Genomic DNA, 15,865 nt, shown 5'->3' on the forward strand with positions numbered 1-15,865 from the left:
TTCACAAATTATGAGAACTTCAGGTTTGTATTTCAGCTACCAAACCAGTTTTTAAGTTACCTGAGCTCCATGCCACTAAACAGATTTATGGCATTTAAAATTATGGCTGTTGTCAGATCATCATTGCATGTCATCTTGGATGGTACAGGTAAAGCAGACCCTGAAACACAACAAGATAAATTTTACCTCTGTTTTGGATAATGGAAGACTGCCATTCTTTTTGCTGTAAATACTGAGACTGGTTTATATTGTTCTGTGCAGTATAATTAAATAACCCATCAATAGCACTTTATTTCCATTGTGTGAAAGAACATCGACAATGGGATTGTGGGATTTTCTTCATGGCTGTGAAGTCATCCTAAAAGTCAGAAGCTACGGGAAAAATATTTCATAGAGGAATATCTTTCCAAAATGGCTCTGTCCATTTGTGTTTGCTTTACCCTACTGCTGGGCATCTCATGATTAGGACGGAGCACCAGGATGAGTTGGTGGTACATAAAAAATGTCTATTTAAGCAGTAGGTATTTGTAAGGTTATCCCCTGATTGCCTACCTCATTTTTCTCTGTCTTTAAATGCTGGAAGTATGAGCTGTGTTTCACAGGCCTGGCAGTGGTGAAAGATGGAAAAGGTGAAATCTGTGCCTTGCCAAAGAATCTGGGAAGTCCTTTCTTTTTCCATTATCACTTCATAAAGGCACTGGACTTGGAGAATATCTGGAGGGATAGCAGTGATGTGTAATATGCAGTACTTTCTCTGTTCTGAAAATACTGCACTGAGTATCATTTTAAACATCCGTAGCTGTGCATCATTGTAATCCACCCTGCCCTGAATAATGCGTGCCTCCAACTTTAATTACTTGTTTAATTATTTTTAGTTTGTTTCAAAGCCTCAAGCAACTGCTGTTACTTAGATGATTAGAAAATTGCTTCCAGTTGGAGAAATGTCTTTCCTGTTCTTTCTCCTGGCAGTGATTGCAGACCGGCCTCCCCCTGTCATTCGGCAGGGTCCTGTGAATCAGACTGTAGCTGTAGATGGTACTTTAGTCCTGAACTGTGTGGCCACAGGCACTTTAATGCCCACTATCCTCTGGAAAAAGGATGGGATCCTCATTTCCACCCAAGACTCTCGCATCAAGCAGCTGGAGACAGGAGCACTGCAGATCAGATATGCCAAGGTAGCCTGAACTGGCAAATGGGTTTTCTTCTTTAATTTCATTTTGTGCTTTCACCTCCAGGCATTTTTGATGTAATAACTCCTATGTTTAGAATTAATGAAAGGTTACATAAAGGTACTAAAATATTTGGTACTTCATGTTTTCAGATACTGCATTCTTTATGCTTAACACCTGCCTAGGGCACATTATTTCAGATTTCATAACAAAAATTGCAGTAAAGAGGTATTAATTAAGGGAATTATTTTGTACTTAAAACTTGAAGGGGAACGTATTTCAGTAAGACGAATCATTACATTATTCGGGCTTTAGCACTAACAGATTAGAATTATCTAGTTAATTCAGATGTTTATAAAGAAAACCTTTGTTTATCATATTCAGTAACAGAGCCATGTACACAGCTTTTTCACAAGAGTTTTTAGTGTTTAAACATGCTCACTCATCAGTGTAACATAGTTTAAAATGGTTAACCACCTGTCAAATACCTGACTTCCTCAGGGAGTTGTGGTACCTGGCCAGTATTGCTGCTGTTCGTGCATTGCACACCTTAAAATGTTCTAACGTGAAGTTGTAGCATCGTGGATATTCTCTGCTATCTTTTCTGTGGTTTGAAATGGAGTAAATTTTTTTTTTTTTTTAGATTAGGCAGAATACTTGACTTTACCATATTCCCTAGAGTTGCCCTGCTGCCAATTACAAGTCAGACTGGCTTAGAGCTTAAATCTCTGAATTTTGATCACTTCCCTTCAGTTTATCTGCTGAGGCTGGGATCTGAGGAGGATAGCATTTCTTTTTTGGGGAAAAAAAGAAACACTTTTGAAATGTGATTAAGTCACATATGGACAAATAATCCAACATTCAGAACTGGATGAGGATAGCATATGGAGATTCTTTTTTGGGTCTGCTGTAGAGTGAAATTTATACTAACACAGGGAGCCCCATATGTACCCTGTGCAATATTTAAGCTTTGCTTTAAAGACGACATGTTCTCCAGTGCTCCAGTCCTGATAAATCCCCAGGCATTATTTATGTAGAAGGTTCACAATTGCATGGGGTCTTGTCATCTGAGTTCCTCCTCAATTTATTTGTTAGGACTTCTGCAGAGTAAGGAATAAATGCCACAGGAAATGCTTCAGTTTGCTCATTACAGAATAGTTAACATTAAATTAGAATCTGCAGCATTTCCCATTCTTTTGTGACTGCTCAGAAACAAACACCCATTTCTGTTTTTGTCAAAATCGTAACTTCTAGCAGAAAGAGTTTCTGGTGCAGAAGTTTATGCAGGCTGATACTCATGACCCATATTCATGGGGGAGCACAGAGAGCTTTTTGCTTTTCTAGCCCACTGAGTGGCTGATTGTTTAAAGTATTTGTTGTTCTCTTGTCCTGTGCAGCTGGGTGACACTGGCCGATACACCTGCATCGCCTCCACCCCGAGTGGCGAAGCGACGTGGAGCGCATTCATAGAGGTCCAAGGTAAACCCATCAGGGCTCCTCTGTGTGGGGAAAATTCACGAAGGAAAAGCAGAAATTGAAAGGCAGAAGTTACCTGAATCTGTCATAAATTTCCAGTGTAGATGTGAGTAGCATTTAGCTTACAGCTGCTGCCTGTCCATACTCAGCATTTCTCTCTCCTTTTGTCAGAGTTTGGAGTCCCAGTGCAGCCACCAAGACCCACTGACCCAAACTTGATTCCTAGTGCTCCATCAAAGCCCGAGGTTACAGATGTCAGCAGAAATACAGTAACATTGTCATGGCAACCTAATTTGAATTCAGGTGCAACACCAACCTCTTATATAATTGAGGCCTTCAGGTATGTGAGTCTCCTGTGATCTTGCTGTCTGTATGTTTACGTGTGATGAGTTGCTAAAGAGCCACGTGCTAACCTGCTGTTGTTTGTTTTATCCTTAGCCATGCATCAGGGAGCAGCTGGCAAACTGTAGCTGAAAATGTGAAAACTGAGAGTTTTGCAGTTAAAGGGCTAAAACCTAATGCAATTTATCTCTTCCTTGTGAGAGCAGCTAATGCGTATGGGCTGAGTGACCCAAGCCAAATATCTGATCCAGTGAAAACTCAAGGTAAGTTTTTGACATTGAACATTTTGGGTGTCCACAGCAGCTGTCACAAGTTGACTAAGCAATACCAGATGGAGGAATTCTGGTAGCTTTGGACTGTCTACCTATCCTGTCTGTAATATATACCGCAGTCAAATACAGTGTTTAAACTTGCATTTCTCTGTAACACAGCATGTTGCATTGCCTAGTATCTCTTATCCAAAGGTAGTTACAACTTGCAGAATAGCTCTTGCTAGCAACCGAAGTAATCCCTGGGTTTTTTTGAGTTCCCACACAAATCCTCAAATTCCATGGAAATGTTATTACTATGTCCAATGAATCAAATAAGGCTTAAAACTGAGACAGGGAGAGAAACAATATGTAACCTAAGTTGATTTCTGCTGCAATAAGAAAGAGAAAAGTTGAAAATTTGAAGGAATTTGGCATCATGAACCAGTAAAGATATTTTGGCAGTATGTTACAAGTGTTTCCATAGTACAACTGTTGGAAGTGAAATAGGGTAGAAAGCAGAGCTTACAGATAGCCAAGTGGAAGAAAAGTCTGGGTAGAAGTGAATGAAGGAGTCATCCACATTCAGTCCAGCTATGGACTGAATCCAGCTATGTAAAATTAAAACTATCTTTGTGCTCACTGTAGCCAATAAATGACACTAAGGATGATGTACAGGGAATAATGCATTGCAGCTCTGAAGCCTGCATTTTTCCAGTGAAATGCTTAGATTCTTAAGAAGGGGAAAACTAGACACACTCTTTTCCAAAGAAAAAGTCATTGAGATGGTATTTTTTTGTTTGTTTGTTTTTCTGATCTTCCCACTTACTGGAGAAATTGACCCACTGGCTTATTAAGAGTGTCTGTGTTGTATGTTTGTTTCTTTGTTTGTGTAAGTAAGTACATGTTAGTTTTTGAAAGGAAGTTCTCTAAAGGAAACAAAGCCTTTTTCTTTGGTGAATTCTCATGTTTTCTGTAGTTGGTCTGAAAGGATGTCTTTCTCATCTCCCCTGGGGAGTGACCAGTTTCACATTGCTGACTTTTGGTATTATGCATTTCTCCTGATGGGTGACAATTTCAGTGGATATGGGTGACAATTTCAGCAGAGTCACAGCCACATGGAAAATCAGGATTGCACAGGTTCCTAATTTTTTTACCAAAGAGAGATTTAATAACCTTTTAGTGATTCCTGATTTCTGGGAATAGAGCTGAACGAGCCTGTTTTTCATGCAGTGTAGTTTCATTTCTGGAGATGAGAAGAGATGCTGTGTCTGTTCCAAACTAACTGATTACTGACCTGATTCTGAGAAACAGCAAATGTTCTGTTCACTCAACTGAATGGTTTATAATGGCATGGAAAAGCTTCACTGTTCTCTGGGCACCTAGTAGAGCTGAAAACCCAAGAGCCACACAATACCTCAATAAAAATAACAACTAACACATAAAATTTTCTCCAATTTTAAGAAATGTAATTAAGTGTCAAGTCCTTTAGAACAGTTCTGCTCATCTTCCAATACCATTTCATTTTTGTTTATGTTGTGGACTATCTAAGCAAAAATTGCCCAGTTCACTTTTATCTAGAGGGTTGTATAGTTCTGTCCTAACTGCGTGTTCAGTCCATAAACCAAGATGAAGGTAGATCACTACCTTCAGTGCCTTCATCCCTTCATCACTACCTTCCTACTGCCTTCCTACTTGCACTTTGCAAGCATTAACAACCACATTTTTTGGGTGTTTTCACTGACAGTCCCTGTCTTGGAGCCGAAACAAGAGACCACACACTTCATTTTATAGCACAGATGTGCAAATGGCTGAGCCTGTGAATAGTTTGGTCCATATTGTGAATGAGTCATCTCTTCTGACTAGCAAAGCTAGAACTAATTATTCCATTGCCTTTCCTGTTACATTCTGAGCAGGGTGATATTTAGGCAATGCTCCCAAACAGAAGCTTTTATCTTTAATGCTTTCAAACTTTGGGAGGAGGGAAATACTGTGATAATGGACTGTTTGCACAACATACTGCATGGGGATGTAGCAGTTACTCAGTGGAGAATTTTTTTTTTGTTTTGTTCTTTTGTTATTACTGATGCTGCTCACTAAGAATCCAGATTTGTCACTCACTGACTAGGCATTAACCTCAGTAGTAATCACTGCAAGTACTTTTCATGAATTCTCAGTCATAGCACTTTAGTCAGCATGGTACTTCTTTAAAATGAGGTGATCAAGGAGTGAGATGTGAACCTAGAACAGAAGCTGTTACTCTGTTTCCACAGTACATGTTTTAGATACCCTTTTAGTGATTACCCTGTAAATTTTACACATCTGACAGTTATTCCATTTCAGTTAAATGTGCTTTCCAAGGGCTCAATATGCAAAAAATATGTGTTTTAATTGTACTATTGCGTGTTTTGAGAGGAATTTGTCCCTTCATGCAAATGAATAATCCTTCCAGCTATAGGACAGGCCAAATATCAGACGATTCAGACAGCCCTCAGCTGGGCTCTGCCTGCTGTTTACAGAAGCCTCTTGCCATTAGAGAAGCTGCAGCCATGTGACTAATTCATCTTTTCTCTGTATGTTAACATTATTTTGTGGTAACACTAAGTAAGTTTGTCATGAATTTATCTAAAGATACAGCTTCTGCTTTTGCTGTTCTTTATAGTTTTCCTGGTCTCTTGGAATTGGCAGTGGGCAATAGAATGCTTTCTCTTCCCAGCTGGAAAGAATAAAGAGATGCTGCCATAGCCATTTACCAAAGCTGCTCTTGAGTGTGTGTCTTTTTGCACAGCATTGCCCTCACATTTCTGTCAAAGGAAGTGCAGTCTCTTGAGCTGGTACTGCCTAAATGTTGATGATTTGCTCAAGAAAATACTTCATGTAGTTTTTTTCTTACATGAATAGGAGGAAGTACTTAGGTTCAACTTCATTAGTGATAGCATCATATACTTTCTGACATACTCATTTGTATGTACTTATTTCATGTATTTATTTCAACAATCATGTGTACTTGTGAGAATGGAATCTCAAATTATTGCAGATGTTCCGCCAACAAGTCAAGGTGTGGATCACAAGCAGGTCCAGAGAGAGCTGGGTGACGTGGTGCTACATCTGCACAACCCTACTATCCTTTCTTCCTCCTCAATCGAAGTTCATTGGACTGTGAGTACAAACCTGTACCTTGCTGCTGGTTACATGTACTGCTGGGATGTCCTGCTTCAGCTGCAGCGGGGTCACACTTTCAGAAGCTGAGTAGTTTGCATGCTTGCAAATGTTTTTCTCTGGGAAGAGTGCTACTTTGTGCTCTGCTTTTCTTCTTCATTAAAGTTTACCTGTTTTCTCCATCTTTGTCTCTATAGAGAGTGCTGTTTGCAATAGGGTGAGTCCTCCTCTGGAAGCTAAAGGACTGATGAAAGCCCTCCTAAGTCATATCATTTGAAGCCTTTGCACTGCTTTCAGTAGGATGTGTATCAGTCCCTTAATGAGATAACATGGGCAATTCCCTGTCTGTCAGTCACCTGTAGAGAGAAATACTCCACAATTCTGTTTGAAAGTGTTACCTCCGTGCTATGGACATGACAAACACACCCAAATCAGATAGCCTCATCTGAGCCTATCCTTTCCTGTGGTTCACTGAGTACATGTGGTGCAGGGAGAAGAGATAAAAAAGGCAATGTCATATTGATGTTGCTCTGGCAGCAGGGAAGCAGGAAGTTGGCCACTTGGAGGACATGGCAGAGGAACTGAGAGAGTGAGGAGTGGCACTCAAAGATCAGTTTTAGAATGGAATGCAAAGTTAAGAAAAAGTTGGGGATATAATTATACCGTGTACAGAAATAAAACCATAAGGAGTGAGCTTTGATGTTTCTGTAGGACTTCCATCTGAACATTCCAGTATATTGGCAGGGATGGTGTGGGACAGCACGGGCTGTAGCTCCTGCCATGCCATAGCAGAATATTTTGAACAAAAGGCATTTTGACTTCGTAGAAGATCTGTAGCCCAAAGGAGTCCTGATCTCTGCCTGGGGCTCCTTGATGCTGCAATAATACCTGCTGTGTTGCACAGTAATTACACTCTCACCTGCAGTATGGCCACCTGCAGCAGGCAATCTCCTGCTTTAACTAATACATTAAAACATCTTTGAGGTTCCTAGCAAGTTTTGTTTGACCTTTACTTACAGAACAACCTTTTCCAGACAGGCAGCTTTTGTCAGTCTCTTGGGTGGCCTGTGGCTTCTCTGCAATTTCAAAAATAAGCATTACCTCAGTTTCAGTTAACATATGCATTCTTGATGTGATTATTAAAAATGAAATGTGTTGCTCTTTGAATTAAAATTGCAAGCACATAGTATTACTATATTTTTGTATGAGATTTTTGAAAACAGGAAAATCTGATATACTTTAAAATTTACTGTGGTTGTTATTGGACTTCCTTATTCATCAGAAATTTAAACCAGTAGTTAAAAAGATAGTGAATGCTCCATGACAGACCAGTTGTATAAGGAATCTCTCTGTTTCAGCTATAGCCAAACATACTGGATCTGCCCTCAATTACACTCAGATCTCTTTCTCCATACGTTTGGTATAAAATTGCCTTAGTTTGAAAAGCACTCAGGACCATTGAGCTTGATTTGCTTTTCCATGTCTCATCTGCGTTACCATACTGAGTTTTATGTTCCCTCTTGAAACCTGGCCCTCTTCCTTCTAGCAGAGGGCCTCCCTCTGACTGGGTGGACATGGGGGAAGTTTTTGGGGAGATCTGCCCTGTGGCAGAGCCCAGCCACAGCAACAGAGACAGTGCCAGCTGGCCACCCTCTCAGTTTGCTTTCTCCAAAAAGAAGCAGGCAGGAAGCTGTGCTCATTTCACAGGTTTTGGGAAGTGTCCACACCTCGGGAGAGTTGACAGGCTCTCTCTTTGATCTCCATATTCATCACCCTGAGCCCTGGCACTGTAGATCTCCCTTTCCCCATGTACTCAGCTCTGCTCTGCAATTTCAGATGGGCAGCAGTCTGACCTGGGCCAAGCTCTTTTGCTCCATGGATGCAAAGGCAAATATACCTCATGGAGCTGGGGTATATCATACAACTTTGTTATCCCCTTTTACTGCCTTCCTAAATCCTAGGAAACCAGCACAGTTCTACCAGCATCGAAGGGATTAATGCACTTGTGAATCAGGCCTGTAATTTGCTGTAATGCAAGGAGCCTTTATCTGCTGATTTGTACTTTGAATAACATGAGGGATAGTCCAGGATAGTGTCATGGGCATCACTCCTGGTTCCTGTCTCTTTATGGATGTGTTCTGTGTTCTGCTGTCTTGCCAGGTGGACCAGCAATCCCAGTATATTCAAGGATATAAAATTCTGTACCGGCCTACACCAGCATCTTACGGAGAATCAGAGTGGTTAATCTTTGAAGTGAGGACTCCAACCAAAAACAGTGTTATCATTCCGGAGCTGAAGAAAGGTGTAAACTATGAAATCAAGGCCCGCCCTTTCTTTAATGAGTTTCAGGGAGCAGATAGTGAAGTGAAATTTGCAAAGACCCTGGAAGAAGGCAAGTGGGAGCTAGACTGTCTTCATCTTTTCTTTTTGAAGTAGCAGCCTGGCCAGCTTTCCTCTGATATGTTCATTATTTGATCTTGTTTGAAGTGCATGCTGTTTGAGAGCAGCAATCTGTGGCAGAGGAGACTGATCATTATGTGAATTGTTTGGTGACACAGAAGTAAATATTCTGAGCCAGGCACGAGAGACAGAGAGGGAGGGATGTGCAAAAATCCCCTCCAACACACAATGGGAAATTCACTTTTTTATCTTCCCTGCAGTGTGTGCACTCCTCCCTGCTGAGTTCATGGGCTGGTCACAAGTGACTTCTGTCAGATTCAAGCACTTGCTAATCACTGTCTTAAGTAGATAGCAGACACCACAGAAATCATCAAAGCAGTGTAGCTGGGGGAATGAAACCATGGTTTTTAGAAGGCTTTTATATGTGGATCAATCAGTGAGACAAATTGGGAAGATGAATGAGGGCAACAGATAGAGTGGACTAAATTATGTATTTCCATCTCAGGCATGTGCTAAAAAGACAAGGTTCATAAAGCTCTTCCTTTTGTTGCTGTACCTGCGTAGTAAGTATGCAAGGTGGCCAATGCCTCTGAATAGGGATTTTGGTGCTTCTGCTAGGCTGTGCAGCCTTTCCATCTTCCTCCTCCATTAGAAATGCTGTATAGCTGCAGTTTATTGCTGCACATGGTTCAATAGGTGTGCATTCATCCTAAGCATCAGCTAAGCATCCACTCTTTAGAAAGATTATTTCAAATTCAAAACATGAACTAATATTATTAATATGTTAATACTAACACATTCTGTCCAGATTTTAGGAAGTTTTGTATTACTCATTATTTTTTACACTCTAGAGGAACTGAGATTTAGACTGGGGACTGTATAGGATTTCTTGTTCAAAACTTTCGATCCTGGGTGAGACGATCTGACACCAGTGAGGGACTCAGTGCCCAGAACTGTGACATGCAGGTGATGGATATCTGAGAGTACAATTTGGAGCGCTGCTTTTCCTGGCTTGCACAGCAAAACTACAGCAGAACTCTGTTGTTGGGTTATACATTTTCCTTCTGTATCATTTTATCTTGAGGGCACAAACTGCCCTCGGTGAAGGGTGGGGCACAAAGGAAATGGAATCTCTAGAGCCCAGAAACCATCTTCCATTTAAACAAACTCACTCATGGGCGTGACAAACATAACCATTGAATCCTTCTTTCCAAACAAACAGCTCCTAGCGCTCCACCTCAGAGTGTTTCAGTAACCAAGAACGATGGGAACGGGACAGCAATCGTGGTCACCTGGCAGCCACCCCCTGAGGACAACCAGAACGGGATGGTTCAGGAATACAAGGTACTGCTGGCATGGCTTGGTCCCCTGGCAGAGGGAGCACGGCCAGGTAGTGAGGGAAAGGCTGTTCGTGGATGCTTGGCTCCATCTTCTGGTTACTCAGAGAAAATGGGAGAGAAAATCACTGCTTTGGCTCCGACTCCATCTTTAGTGATTCTGCCTAGGTGGTGGAAGGCAATTAAAACAGCCTCCATAAATCAAAGCAAAGGGTCAAAACTCTTAATTAAAACAGCTCCTGCCTTGCCTTCGTTATGACTTGGGAAATGCACACACAAGGAGGGAGGGAATCATACCTGTTCGAGAGCTGCTAAGACACTGGCCAAGGTAGTAAATATAAACAGGCTTAATGAGTTGAAAAGCTCCGGGATAATAATTAACAGTGTTACGATCAGAGTAAATTATGCATAACTGGGTAGTTAAAACAAATGGAAAACTTTCAAGGAAAGAATGTGCTTCTATGATAATAAATCTATTAGTGCATAGAAATTTTTTCTTTTCTTCCAAACTCAATTCTCATGATGTTATTTAATTCTTAACAAATTGAAAGTACATTAAAAGTATTTATTGTTTGTTATTCATTTATGAACACAGACTGTATTTGCAGTTTTTATTTTTTGGTGATAATGTACATAGCAAATTAAATGAAGTTTATTTTTCCTAAGCAAGTTAGAGATGTTTTAAATGTAGATATCAAGTAAGCTTTGTAGCCATGGAAGGGCAGGAGCCTTGGTTTTAGCTCCCTGCAAATGCACATTATTGAGAAAATCTTCTAAATGAGAATGTCTTGGCAATTTTTCAGGTTTAAACAACAGTGCTATAAACATATATTCCTAGCCATCAAAACTCACTCTGATTTTTTTTTTCCTCTCAGTAAAAATGGGAAGTGGAAGAGATTACTAAGCTTAATGGTCAATTTAGAATAATAAAACCCTTTTCATAACCTGGTCACCTGGTAAAAAAAAGTCTGTTTTATGGCCTAGTTTCAGGTATATAATATAATGTAATTGGAAAATATATTTGTGAAGTTCTTTCATTTAAAGACAGACCCTGAGTTGGAGAGATGGAATTATTTCTAACAAGAAACTGCATCAGAGGAATGTTAAGATTGCAATGACACAACAATAAAAGTCAAGAAATTCACATTTCTGAGTGGATATAATCCCTACCCCACCTTCCAGGATTTTGAGGTGACAGGCTACCAGGTTCTGGAGCAAGCACACTGCAGTGCTTATGTAGCAGTGGGTGGCACAGTGGTACATTTTGCATCTGTGTTTGTTGAACTGATGCTATTATTTTCCTTTGTGCTTTTCACCAGGGACAGAAAACAGACATTAAAAAGTATCTGTGAAAATATATATATGCCATTCCTACTTCAGTTGCTGTATGTTATTACTGATTTTGTAAAAAAAAAAAATAAAACCTTAAGAAATTCAGAACTGCTGATTTTAGATTAAGAACTCATAACAAGAAAAAAAATCAAATAGAAGTCTTGTGAACTTTTCTTTTTGTTCCCCTTTTGTTTTTCTATCTTCTGTTTTCTCTCAGAAAACTTAAAAAAAAAAAAGCTGTGCATATGTTCATTATTTTCTCAGCAACTCAGATCAAAGGCAAGAGTGTACCTACTTTTATTAAAGGATAAAATAGATAGGAAGAAGGATACTATCTTAATTGAAGAATTGTCAGTAGCACACACAAAACCCCAGAAATTCAAATTCACAGCATAAGTAATTTTCTCTCTTCACTTAAGCGTCTGTTATAATGTGAATTCATTCTTCTTTTATAGCATTCTAAACTTGCCTACTTATGTATACACTCAAATGTAGGATGGCAAGTACTGAACAACTTGATGTTTGACCTGACATTCATTTTTGATGCACTTCTCCATGTACTTGAGTACCTGAGAACAAAAATGTTTTTTTTCTGTATTAGAAGTTCATGATTATAGGTACATAATAAATCAGTTTCATTGTTTGCACATGCACCATTTTCCAAGGTAGCAGTAATAATTTCTGTGTAAATTACCTAAGTCAAAATGTAGATTGTCTTTCTTTTAAAATGTCTTTTGTTCCTCACTTAATCGAGTTCTTATTTATATAAGAGTATTTTTGTGACCATCCTTTAGATCTTAAGAGCAGTATTAGCAATAGTTTTACTCCTAGCACTGATTGAAACAGTCTCTATGTAGTATCAGAATACATTAAGGAGATTCTCTTCAGGTGCTCTGACCTGATCTGCAGCAGCACTTATGTATATCCTGTGCTGGGATTCGATTTCAAAGGAACTTAAAATGCATTTCACATCCTCACAGTGTCCCACAAGCCTTGTTTCAGTCCATGGCATCTAGAGAAGGAAAAAGGGTCTTTACAATGTCCTGAAGGTGGGATAAAATTTCCAATGTCCAGGCAGAAAGGGCTGTACAGAAGGGGCTGTAGCAATTGTTCTGCATGTGAAAGTCTATCCCCCTCACCTGGCAACCTCTGCAGCAGCAGAATTGCATGAGGGATTTAGAACAGCTATCTGGGTACTAAATCTTTTAGTAGCTCCCTGTGTTGAAAGCAAAGTCTTCCCTCCCATGTACAATCAGCCCAGGTTCTGATATGCTGGTGTTCTCAGCCAGGTTTGCTTCGTTACAGATAAAGTATTGAATTTAACTAATTTAACTTTCTGGATAAGTTCTTTGTAGAGCAATACATTTGTGAACGGTGCACAAAAAGGAAATAGGCGCAGCTACGTGATTTTTTTTTTTTTTTAGCAGATGTAGATTAGCTGCTGCTTCACCTTGAATAGCAATTGGGAGTTCCACCATCCTCCTAAAAGCATTTGCCACATCAGTGGTTCAGGCCTAAAGACACAAGGAATATCTCATCATATTTAATGTCATTTAATGTCACTGAAATAATATATGAAGCTGTGATTTGGAGTCACTAGACCTGTATGTTGGTCTCCATCAAAAAATGAGATCTGATGTCACACTGTTGCCTCAATTAGAAGACAGCATACCACTCAATATTTGCCCCTTGCTGCCATCTAAAAAAAAAAAAAAGAAAAACCAAAACCTTTTGGATTCCAGCATGACATTAGTTCTCTTAAGATGTCATGTGATGAAAGACTTGCTTGTGCACTTGAGTGACACATAACTCCTGAAGAAGTGAATTGCAAATTCATTTAACTGAGTACTCTTAATTTGTTGTTTTTGTGAACAGTTCTTCGCTGATGGGCTTCCCTTCATTTCTTCTGCGCTTGCAGTTTCATTAGCACTTGTTGAGCACTAAATGGATTGTGATAAAATCATCAAATCATGGTAGTAGTTGGAGCAGCTCTTTGGAACAAGTAGTGTCTTGTCAATATTCATTGAGGGCCTAGGACCATCAGTCAATGACTGAAGACATTACAACAGCGACAAAGTGTAAATTTCATCCAGAAGAAAATAACGTGTCAACTTTCTTCTTTTTGCCCTTCAGCCTTGAATTTTGAACATTTACATGTGCCTTGCATCTGCTTCCCTGCAGGTCTGGTGCCTTGGCAATGAAAGCCGATACCACATAAACAAGACAGTGGATGGAACCACCTTCTCCGTGGTCATCCCCTCCCTCGTTCCCGGTATCCGATACAGCGTGGAAGTGGCTGCAAGCACTGGGGCAGGACCTGGAGTGAAAAGCGATCCCCAGTTTATCCAGTTAGGTAAGCTTCCTGCTAATCCTGCCTGTTGGTTGAGGTGATTTCTGTTTGTTTGCTCTCTTCTTTTATGGCACCAGAAATACTTTCAAGGCTAGTGAAATGGATAGTGTTACTTGATCTCTGGAATAGCAGGATTTGGCATTTCTGGTTTTAAACTTGCCTTAGAACTGCATTTTAATCGTGGGATTAAAGCAACACTGTTGGTTTTTTTTATTTTTAATCTCCCAGTTCAGCAGTGCTTTTTAGTTATTAACTTTTCAAAGTGAATTTTCACCCTTAAGACTGGAAGTATACTCCTTGTAGGGGAGTATGAATCACTAGGTGTTGATCCACTTCAGGGATGTCATTTGTCTTGACCAGATTTCATCATTATTGAAGAAAAAAAACAAACATCTTAAAATGAGCCACGATAAATACCAACTATGTGTGAAAGCTAGTAAATAACCTGAGTACAGGAAAAAAGATGTACACAAATGATTTGCTATAATTTGACTTTCTAATCCCATTTGCACCAAATACTACTGTCATAAATGCCGACCAGGGACATTGCTCCTGGATGTTTCTGGGAAAAATGCATCTCTTCTGTTGGTTAACTGAATATTATTTAAAGTAGCTTTAAGTATAGTCATATGCTGCTTTATAGTATGCCTGGAGCAAAATACCTTATCATTACAGCATATGAAAGCAAACACAGCATGTTGCTTTGGACTTTATGTCCTGTCTGTCTCTGTATCATTAGTAGATCTACCTTCTTGTTTCACGTGTTATATTTAAAATCTATACTTAAGAGCATGTGAAAACAAGATAGAGCAACTAATATGGAAAAGTACTTGTACATTTCCTTAGTTATTAAAAGGAAGGCCAACTTTAGCTTAGTTAAATTGCACAGGTATATGATTCCCAATTACATTGATGGAGATTTTACAATAAAATTGCACACAGTTTGTATGATACTCCATTAATATGGAATTATTACAGGAAAACCGTGCAGTTATTTGCTGGATTCTTCCTCCCTACAGCCAGTTACCATTCACAGCTTTCTACAGCCAGTCAGAATCAAGCTTATTCTACATGGCTTAGGTTTTGAAAATTCTGCGTTAGTGAGGTTTATGAGGATAACCTCAAATCTTCAAAGCCAAAGGCTCCATAACCACTTCTTTTTTCCCTTTGGTCTGATGATAATTAAATTCTAAATGAAGGTGAATTTTATAATGGAACTTAATCACTTTGAGGTTTTGTGAAGTGGAAAAAGTAACAAATGAGACTGTCAGGGTAAGGTTTTTGCCCACTTCTGGGTTCCTGGCCTTTATGGGTACTGGGTTAGAAAATAAGGAGTGATCCCACACCTTGAAAGGTGTTCAGATGTTCAAGTCTGGTAGAATACACATATTTCCTCATGGCTGGAGTTTGCTTTCACTGCTTGCCTCTAATTAAGTGGCATGGCTGAGTCTAGGTGTACTGTAGTAAATCCCGTAATTTGGTTGTTACATGGCAGAGATGTGGAGACAGGAGCCTTGTGGAGATCCATGCCACAAGAGACAGAATGATGAAATATCTAAATGGTCCACAGCCATTTCAGCAGCTGCAGGAGGCTGCTGAAAATTAGTGCTTAAATTTAGGAGGTAGCACTCTCTGGTAGGAGAGATCAACCTAAGTCATGCAGGGAGAAGAATGGCTGTAGATGATCCAACTCTTCCCTGTGATACAAGTTTTCTTCCAGCCCCCTCAAGGAATTGGATTCCTAGTTCTTAGAAGTGCTCCCAGCGTGGGGGTGGAACAGTTTTTTCTGGGTAGCTTTCTGAAGAAAGAAAATTAATTTTGTTGATGTCATCAATTGGCACTTTTCACCAGCAGTAAATTACATTGTTAGAGAGAGGGGGAAGGAAAGAGGGATAAGGATGCTCTCTGTAGAAGGTTTGAAGCAGTTTGGACATGCTGTATGTATGTGCTCTTAAGAACTGTGAGACAGCTTCAAGCTACTACATTTCTGACCCTGCTCCCAACTATTCCTTCAGGAAATCTTTTCCTGATACCTGAATTAGTACAATCCTT

General features: G+C 39.7%; 1 protein-coding gene across 1 annotated transcript in view; it reads left to right on the forward strand.

Annotated features, from left to right (window-relative positions):
* Positions 1-15,865, forward strand: part of ROBO1 (roundabout guidance receptor 1) — a 488,203-nt gene that overhangs the window by 430,858 nt on the left and 41,480 nt on the right. Inside the window, exons 11-18 of the mRNA XM_062510764.1 lie at positions 970-1,175; positions 2,567-2,648; positions 2,817-2,985; positions 3,084-3,250; positions 6,273-6,394; positions 8,555-8,786; positions 10,017-10,138; positions 13,645-13,816. Coding sequence (XP_062366748.1) covers positions 970-1,175; positions 2,567-2,648; positions 2,817-2,985; positions 3,084-3,250; positions 6,273-6,394; positions 8,555-8,786; positions 10,017-10,138; positions 13,645-13,816 — 1,272 coding nt within the window. The remainder of the gene's footprint in view (positions 1-969; positions 1,176-2,566; positions 2,649-2,816; positions 2,986-3,083; positions 3,251-6,272; positions 6,395-8,554; positions 8,787-10,016; positions 10,139-13,644; positions 13,817-15,865) is intronic.

The sequence above is a fragment of the Cinclus cinclus genome, chromosome 2 (genome assembly GCF_963662255.1).
Source record: "Cinclus cinclus chromosome 2, bCinCin1.1, whole genome shotgun sequence".
NCBI classification, from domain to species: Eukaryota; Metazoa; Chordata; class Aves; order Passeriformes; family Cinclidae; genus Cinclus; species Cinclus cinclus.